This window comes from Nerophis lumbriciformis, linkage group LG20, assembly GCF_033978685.3.
Source record: "Nerophis lumbriciformis linkage group LG20, RoL_Nlum_v2.1, whole genome shotgun sequence".
Taxonomy (NCBI): domain Eukaryota; kingdom Metazoa; phylum Chordata; class Actinopteri; order Syngnathiformes; family Syngnathidae; genus Nerophis; species Nerophis lumbriciformis.
Window position 1 is genome coordinate 40,192,501 of NC_084567.2, and position 9,322 is coordinate 40,201,822.

Sequence of the window (9,322 nt, forward strand, 5' to 3'; positions counted from 1 at the left end):
TTGTTGTGAATGGAAGGCGAAAACTGAGCTTTTTGTCCTATGTCTTGCATTTAAATCTTATTTACCAACAGAACATGAATGATGTAATGAAGGTATTTACTTAACGGGTGCTGATTTCATTATGTGCACGACTCGGGCAATTAAAAAATATGTGTATGTTTGTTCCTGGGCTCCATGCAAGTGAGCAGTGATTTTATAGATAATGTACAAAACATTGTACATATACAGTACAGGCCAAAAGTTTGGACACACCTTCTCCTCATCCAATGCGTTTTCTTTATTTTCATGACTATTTACATTGTAGATTGTGTTGCGTTTTGGACCAGTTGTTCCTCCCAAGTCGCTCCCAAGCTCTTTACGACACTTAAAGCTGAGTTGAAAAACCACCAGAGACAGAATAGGTATTTTGTAATATATTTGCAAAGCTTTGCATATATACATTGAGACCAGTCCAGCATAGAACATTCAATTGCGTCGCCAAGATGGTCTGCCCCCCCCCGAAAACCCTCTCCCCTCTTAAGTCCCTGGCAGTCATGTCTCTCTAGCCAAAACAAATGCTTATTATCTCTCTCTCTAACATTCCTCACTTCAAGGTTAAGCACACAATTTTGCAGACAACCAAAAGACCACATTTGGAAGAAAAACACTAGCTGTTTTGTAATATGAAAATGAAATGAAAAGAAGTAACACTTAAATTCGGATATATGTAAATATCTGCCTCCGACAATTGTCACATCAAAACTATGAATGAACACATGTGGAGTTATGTACTTAACAACAAAAGGTGAAATAACTGAAAACATGTTTTATATTCTAGTTTCTTCAAAATAGCCACCCTTCGCTCTGACTACTGCTTTGCACACTTTTGGCATTCTCTCCATGAGCTTCAAGAGGTAGTCACCTGAAATGGTTTTCACTTCACAGGTGTGCTTGAAAAGGGGAGTCTTACTTTCGAGTGCTTTCTATTGTAAGGGACTGTTGTCGGTCTTGAACCCTAAGATGCAGAGATAGCAGGCGTAGCGCAGGAAAACATGACTTTACCGTCAAAATGCAGGGAAAACAAGAACCAGGAGACAGGAAACAGGCTATGGTATACAGGATACAGCCAACAGGAAGCAGGATAACTGGAGACAGGAAACAGGCAACAGGATACAATCATCGAGCCCTGACTGGAGGGTGAGGCAGGCATAAATAGTAGCCTGATTGGCAATTGCAACCAGGTGTGTGTGGAGGCGGGTATGGTAAAAATGCACTCAACACTACACTATTACAACTCTGCCTATGAGGTCCAAAATAGTGTTTGACTTACAGACTTCAGGGCAGACTCCTAATGCAGATTTTACAAAAAAGCTCTGCTTACCTTGATTTATGTTTGGCCAAGTGAGTCTGGCCAGAAGAGTGCAAGAGATGTTCAATCCTCAGCGTGTCATCTCGGACGAAGCCCCCAAATTGTTGCGTCGACCAGCTCTTCCTCCCAGGGAATCTAAGTTACTGGTCGATTCCAAGTTCTTTCGCTGACATATATGCTGAGTAAGAAGGACCATCAAGACATGAATATTTTCAAGTTTATACCAAAGCTTTAGGAGATCAGCTTAACCAATACATTCATATGCCGCGGCTGCTCTAGTTGATCTGGCATTCCAACGGAAAAGGCAACTCCTTTGCACACAAAGAAAACCCCCCATCTCCCCCTCGCACCACTGATAAGGAACTAGTGGGGGAGGTCTTCACATTCCAACGTAAGACACAAAACAGACCTCTGAACACAAGAGAAACTAGTAGAATATAAAAAGGAAAAGTACGTGCTACTCTAAACATGGCTATGTAAAAAGAAAGAACTCTTAAACATATATAAGCATCCTCCACATGTGCCAGGCTGCCAATCAGGGACAGGTGAGGGAAACGAGCGTTCAGGGAGACATGCGGGAAATGGAACCAAAATTAGAGCGCTGACAGGAAACAAACACAGACACGGAGGAAAACCCAAACATAACCAAACTGTCAGTAACAAGCCTGACATCTACGAGGCATGCTTGCTTTGTTTGTATGTCAAATTGCAGCATTACCTCAAGGCAGGAGCCCGGTCTACTGTCACATACAACAAAGGTACCGAAATTTGCTACCGATTTTACGTGGTTGTAATTCAGTACTGAATTGTATACCCATCCCCGTCGGACTGTATTACCTGTTAATTTGTAGAGGCTAAGTTTTTGCCTCAGTATTTTGTAGACCGGTCCAGCAGAGTAATAAAAGTATCTGCCTCTTTCAGCCCCCCTTGTAGACAACCTGGTCCTGTCAGCTGTACTCGATGGGGACTTCCTGCCCGATGATCCTTCCAACTTGTTCCACAATGCCGCTGATATCGACTACTTGGCCGGAGTCAACGATATGGACGGACATTTGTTCACCGCTATGGACGTGCCGTCAATCAACTCCCACCTGGTGGAAACCCCCATGTACTTTATTACCGTGACTATGTTATCGCTCTGAGTGTCAGCTTGGCTGATCTGACCTTCCCTCTTCCTCTTCCTTTCATCTCAGTGATGACATGAAGAGGCTGCTGGCTTCTTACACCAAAGAATCGGGCAAGGCCGCTCTGGAAGAGGCCTACGCCTTGTACACCTCCGCATGGGGAAGCAAACCCAGCAAAGAGGACATTAAAAGGACTATCGTGGATATTGGAACTGACTACATCTTCCTGATTGCCACACAGGCTGCTCTTTACCTTCATGCTTCCAACGCCACGTAAGTAAAGAGATTATATATCCATTCTATCTTATTCTGCTGCAAATAATACGAGACGAACTGGCCAACAAACCCCCACATATGCTATACCGTCGGAACTTTAAGCTGAGAACATTTCGTGTTACCCGGAATAGGGTGGAGTGCCAACTATCGTGGGATCACACTCCTCAGCCTTCCCGGTAAGGTCTATTCAGGTGTACTGGAGAGGAGGCTACGCCGGATAGTCGAACCTCGGATTCAGGAGGAACAGTGTGGTTTTCGTCCTGGTCGTGGAACTGTGGACCAGCTCTATACTCTCGGCAGGGTCCTTGAGGGTGCATGGGAGTTTGCCCAACCAGTCTACATGTGCTTTGTGGACTTGGAGAAGGCATTCGACCGTGTACCCCGGGAAGTCCTGTGGGGAGTGCTCAGAGAGTATGGGGTAACGGACTGTCTTATTGTGGCAGTTCGCTCCCTGTATAATCAGTGTCAGAGCTTGGTCCGCATTGCCGGCAGTAAGTCGGACACGTTTCCAGTGAGGGTTGGACTCCGCCAAGGCTGCCCTTTGTCACCGATTCTGTTCATAACCTTTATGGACAGAATTTCTAGGCGCAGTCAGGGCGTTGAGGGGATCTGGTTTGGTGGCTGCAGGATTAGGTCACTGCTATTTGCAGATGATGTGGTCCTGATGGCTTCCTCCGGCCAAGATCTTCAGCTCTCACTGGATCGGTTCGCAGCCGAGTGTGAAGCGACTGGGATGGGAATCAGCACCTCCAAGTCCGAGTCCATGGTTCTCTCCCGGAAAAGGGTGGAGTGCCATCTCCGGGTTGGGGAGGAGACCCTGCCCCAAGTGGAGGAGTTCAAGTACCTAGGAGTCTTGTTCACGAGTGAGGGAAGAGTGGATCATGAGATCGACAGGCGGATCGGTGCGGCGTCTTCAGTAATGCGGACGCTGTATCGATCCGTTGTGGTGAAGAAGGAGCTGAGCCGGAAGGCAAAGCTCTCAATTTACCGGTCGATCTACGTTACCATCCTCACCTATGGTCATGAGCTTTGGGTTATGAGCGAAAGGACAAGATCACGGGTACAAGCGGCCCAAATGAGTTTCCTCCGCCGGGTGGCGGGTCTCTCCCTTAGAGATAGGGTGAAAAGCTCTGTCATCCTGGAGGAGCTCAAATTTTAAGCCGCTGGGGAGCCAGATAAAGTGGTTCGGGCATCTGGTCAGGATGCCACCCGAACGCCTCCCTAGGGAGGTGTTTAAGGCACGTCCGACCGGTAGGAGGCCACGGGGAAGACCCAGGACACGTTGGGAAGACTATGTCTACCCGCTAGCCTGGGAACGCCTCGGGATCCCCCGGGAAGAGCTGAACGAAGTGGCTGGGGAGAGGAAAGTCTGGGCTTCCCAACTTAGGCTGTTGCCCCCGCGACCCAACCTCGGATAAGCGGAAGAAGATGGATGGCATTTTGTGTTACCATGGCGACGCTCCACACAAATTGAAAAACAAATGGGCCAATTTAATGGGTACATTTATTTTAATGGACCATTGCTCTGAGACAAACACCAAAAAGACAAGATAACCTCTTGTAGCTCAGCCATTAGAGATGCGCGGTTTGCGGGCACAACCGCGGATTATCCGCGGATCGGGCGGATGAAATTTTAAAAAATTAGGTTTTATCCGCGGGTCGGGTCGGGTCGGGTCGGGCGGTTGAAATAAAAAAAAATTAGATTTTAAATAGATTCAGGCGGGTGGCAGTTAAACCAATTCGGAAATATATATACATAGTTAAATGTTGTTACCCACATACGAAAAACGAGCAGGCACCTGCAGCATATGCCACAACAGAAGAAAAAAAAAGAAAAGAGATGGACACTTTTACGGAGCGGAGAAGGGACGCCTCGCCGGGGTCCGGGACCGAGGCCCCTTCCCCCGAGAAGGCCCCACCAGGAGCCGTCGCTGAGGCGATCCGCGAGAAGGGCCCGACGCACGTCCAGGGTCACCACCGCGCCCACCGCACCGACACCCCGCCTCGTCCGCCTTCGCCGCGGCCGGCGTCACGCGCAGCAGGTAAGCAGCTTACCTGCCCGCCACCCCCGTGGCCGGGGGCTCGTAACAGGGGTCACTCCGCGCGCTCCGCCCGCGCAGCTTACCTGCCCGCCACCCCTGTTGCCGGGGGCGCGTAACAGCGGTCACTCCGCGCGCAGTGCGCTCACGAAAGGGGTGGGGCTCACCCTGGTTAATATAGACAGCAGGACGGTGGCCATGGAAGTCGGAACCCGCTAAGGAGTGTGTAACAACCCACCTGCCGAATCAACTAGCCCTGAAAATGGATGGCGCTGGAGCGTCGGGCACATACCCGGCCGTCGCCGGCAGCGAGACGCGCTTGGAGGTGCGCTCTGCGCGGCTCCCATATGATTGCGCACTGGTGTGCGTCTGGGTCGTGACAGCGTGGCACGCGAATGTCTGTGCTGCATTGGATCAGTCTCCTTTCTTTAACAGGCAAAAGCTTTATAACCTCACTAATGCCTTGCATCGTCTATATTAGATATATAACAACGGGCGGGTGCGGGCGGATGGCGGGCGGGTGCGGTTCTGATCAAATGTTACATCGGATGGATGGCGGATGGTTGACGACTTTCTGATGCGGTTGCGGATGAAATAATTGCCTATCCGCGCATCTCTATCAGCCATACTTTCACGTAGCTCGGCGCTTAACGTCTCATTTTGTTCACACACTTGTCTACTTTAACCCCGGCTAAAAAGTTTCGACGTCCAATGTTTGGTTTTGGCTGGATGGCCATTGGAAGGAGGCGAGCGACATCGAGGTTTTCCCATTAAAGCGGATGGCGTCCACTCTAATTTACTAGAGCGTGGAAGCCCTGAAAATGTGCTTTTATTTTGGTGAACAACCTGTCCTCACGGCCACATCTTTTATCCCACTGTCATGTGTTTGGGTGGAAACGTCGACACACATGTCCTCTCTCAGAAAATGTCACTTTTATGGAGCTCATGTGTCCCATTTTGCTTCTGTTGGACCTCAAAGCCAAGAAAGTCAGCTAAATCTCTCATTGACTCCAATGTTAATGTCGGCGCGAAAAAACACAAAAACATAACAAATGTTATTTTCCTACTCGCTCTAACTCGGCCATTTCTCCACTTATTGGAAATCTGAGAAGACTGGCGCGTTCCTCGAAGCCTAGAGGCGCTCGCGGTTTTTATGAAAAGTCGATATCTAGAAGCGTTTGCCCACAATCAGACATTGTTCGGCATGAAGTTTTTCAACAAATCCTACATAAACTGCTGTCATTGTGTAATAGTGAATCTAATTACATGAAGTCACGTGACAGCCCCTCCCCTCAGGTATGTGAGTCTGGTGTTTGTACAGGGCCGTAACTAATAGTTCAATGGGCAGACAACAGGGTCCCCCCAAGCTCCCCCAATACAAAAATCATATTTTTTTCTATCTGCGTTGGTGTCAAGCAGTTGCTAGTATACTTGTGAGAATGTTAGCATGCTAGCTTTTTTTTTGCTAACGTCTCTCATGTTATCATGCTAAATTTTTATGCTAGCTTTTTTGCTACTTTCTATGTCTACACCAACAAATACTGCATTTTGCTATTTCTTCTTACTCAGTCATGTGCTAGCTTCTTAACGTTAGCATGCTGGAATGCTAACATTAGCATGGCAACATTTCCTGCTAATATTACACTTTAATGTCTAATTCCGCAGCCATACACACCTTAGAGTCGTATAACTTGGAATGTGACACTTGTTGACTGCTAGCATGCTAACTTTAGCATGCTAGCACGCTAACATCAAAGTGCTAACTTTTTAGCTAACTTTACGTTTTTTCTCAGCCATACACCTTACAGTTATATAACTTGATTTGTGACACATGCTAACCGTTAGCATGTTTATGCTAGCAGGCTAACATTAAAGTGTTAGCTTTTTGAGCTAATTTTGCAACCGTTTAACTTAGAGTCATAAAACTTGGTATGTGACAGCTGTTAACTGTTAGTGAGCTAACGTTAGCATGCTAGCACGCTAACATTAAAGTGCTAACTTTTTAGCTAACTTTGTTTTTTTTCTCTAGTTACACAGTGATACACCTTACAGTCATATAACTTGGTTTGTGACACATGCTAACCGTTAGCATGTTTATGCTAAGTGGTAGCTTTTTGAGCTAATTTTGAAACCGTTTAACCTAGAGTCATAAAACTTGGTATGTGACAGCTGTTAACTGTGAGTGTGGAAATGTTAGCATGCTAGCAAGCTAACTTAAGCATGCTAACTCTTTCATCCAATTTCACACTTTTTTCTCTATTTCCGCAGCCATACACCTTACAGCCGTGTCACTTGAAATGTGAGACACGCTAAATGTTAGCACGCCGTCGTTAGCACACATGCTAAATGTTAGCATTTTAATGCTATAATGCTAACATTAAAGTGTAAGCTCTTTGAGCTAATTTTGCAACCGTTTAACCTCGAGTCATATAACTTGGTATGTGACAGCTGTTAACTGTGAGTGTGCTAAAGTTAGCATGCTAGCAAGCTAACTTAAGCATGCTAACTCTTTCATCCAGTTTCACACTTTTTTCTCTATTTCCGCTGCCGTACACCTCACAGCCGTCTTACGGTACTTGAAATGTGAGACACGCTAACTGTTAGCATGCCGTCGTTAGCATTTTAGCATTTTAGGCTAGCTCTGTAGCTCTTTTTGTACAGTTACACCTAAAACTCACGGATTCAGACACTCGGCACCATCTTAAAAGTACGGCGGCTTCCGGCGACACCCGGGTCCAGCGGTCTGGGGCACAGACCATCAAAATTTCCGCTGGAATGTTCTAGTTTAATGTTAGTCTTGTATGTTGCTAGAGACACTTTGTCACATGTAAATAAACATTTTTATCCGTCTTTCCTCTGGTGTTTTTCAAGAAATGCTCGCACCTACTCATATCTCTTCTCCGAGCCAAACCGTATGGGCGGCATCGGTCGGCCATACCCCAGCTGGGTGGGGGCGGACCACGCCGACGACCTGCAGTACGTCTTCGGGAAACCTTTCACCACTCCGCTGGGATACTGGCCTAGCCACCGTCGTCTGTCTGGCTACTTCATAGCCTACTGGACCAACTTTGCCAAAACCGGGTACTATTCTGCAGAACAAAACAAATACGACAGGCCAGTTCCTCAATTATTTACCTTCTTTTTTTTTTGGCTTTCTGGTCCGCAGAGATCCCAACAAAGGAGACTGGAGTGTGCCTGCGACCTGGCCCAAGTTCACCAGCGCCGGACACCAGTACCTGGAGATCAACGCTGATATGGATAAAAGCTACGTGAGACAGAAAATGAGAATGCGTTATGTCCACTTTTGGACGAGCGTCCTGCCCAACGTCCCTAAGATATCAAAATAAAGACGCTGCTTTGCGTTCTGTATCTGTAGCCTGTGCGTGCTTGTAAATTCTCCGCTGGTCGAGAAGAGAACTACCGTTGGTACTAGAGTCTCTAAAAGTGTCCAAAAAAAGACCAGAAAATGTCAATAGTTGTTTTTAAAAAGAAAACAAATACATTCGAGAGACGTCTGAATACGTGCTAAATATAGAGACAAAGTTACTACCACATGCTTCACTACACACCGTAGGAGGATGTAAACAAACGCCATGGGTGGATCTACACCTGACATCCACTGTAATGATACCAAGTACAAGAGAGTATCTAGTCGATACTACTATTTTTTATCATCACAAAATCCAAAAAAAAAAAAATTGTGGTATCATCCAAAACTAATGTAAAGTATCAAAGAACAGAAGAATAAGTGATTATTACATTTTAACAGAAGTGTAGATAGAACATGTTGAAACAGAAAGTAAGCTTGTCCTTAATGTGTACAAAATAATAGGTGTATAAATGACACAATATGTTACTGCATAGACTAATTAGGAGTCTTTGTTTGTTTACTTACTACTAAAAGACAAGTTGTCTAGTATGTTCACTATTTTATTTGAGGACTAAATTGCAATAATAAACATATGTTTCATGTACCCTAAGAATTTTTGTTCAAATAAAGACATTAATGACATGTTTTGTGGTCCCCTTCATTTAGAAAAGTATCGAAATTATTGAAATACATATACAGGTAAAAGCCAGTAAATTAGAATATTTTGAAAAACTTGATTTATTTCAGTAATTGCATTCAAAAGGTGTAACTTGTACATTATATTTATTCATTGCACACAGACTGATGCATTCAAATGTTTATTTCATTTAATTTTGATGATTCGAAGTGGCAACAAATGAAAATCCAAAATTCCGTGTGTCACAAAATTAGACTATTGTGTAAGGGTTAAATTTTGAAGACACCTGGTGCCACAAACTAATCAGCTGATTAACTCAAAACACCTGCAAAGGGCTTTAAATGGTCTCTCAGTCCAGTTCTGAAGCCTACACAAACACGGGGAAGACTTCAGATTTGACAGCTGTCCAAAAGGCAACCATCGACACATTGCACAAGGAGGGAAAGACACAAAAGGTTATTGCTGAAGAGGCTGGCTGTTCTCAGAGCTCTGTGTCCAAACACATTAATGGAGAGGCAAAGGGAAGGA

The 9,322-nt window shown here is 45.6% G+C and overlaps 1 protein-coding gene across 1 annotated transcript in view; it reads left to right on the top strand.

Moving 5' to 3' along the window:
* The window catches only part of LOC133619679 (bile salt-activated lipase-like), a 21,921-nt gene extending 13,759 nt beyond the window's left edge, over positions 1-8,162 (top strand). The window contains exons 8-11 of the mRNA XM_061980890.2: positions 2,270-2,456; positions 2,542-2,745; positions 7,659-7,868; positions 7,954-8,162. Of these exons, the coding sequence (XP_061836874.2) occupies positions 2,270-2,456; positions 2,542-2,745; positions 7,659-7,868; positions 7,954-8,134 (782 nt within the window). The 3' untranslated portion in view covers positions 8,135-8,162. The remainder of the gene's footprint in view (positions 1-2,269; positions 2,457-2,541; positions 2,746-7,658; positions 7,869-7,953) is intronic.
* The last annotated feature ends 1,160 nt before the right edge of the window (positions 8,163-9,322 follow it).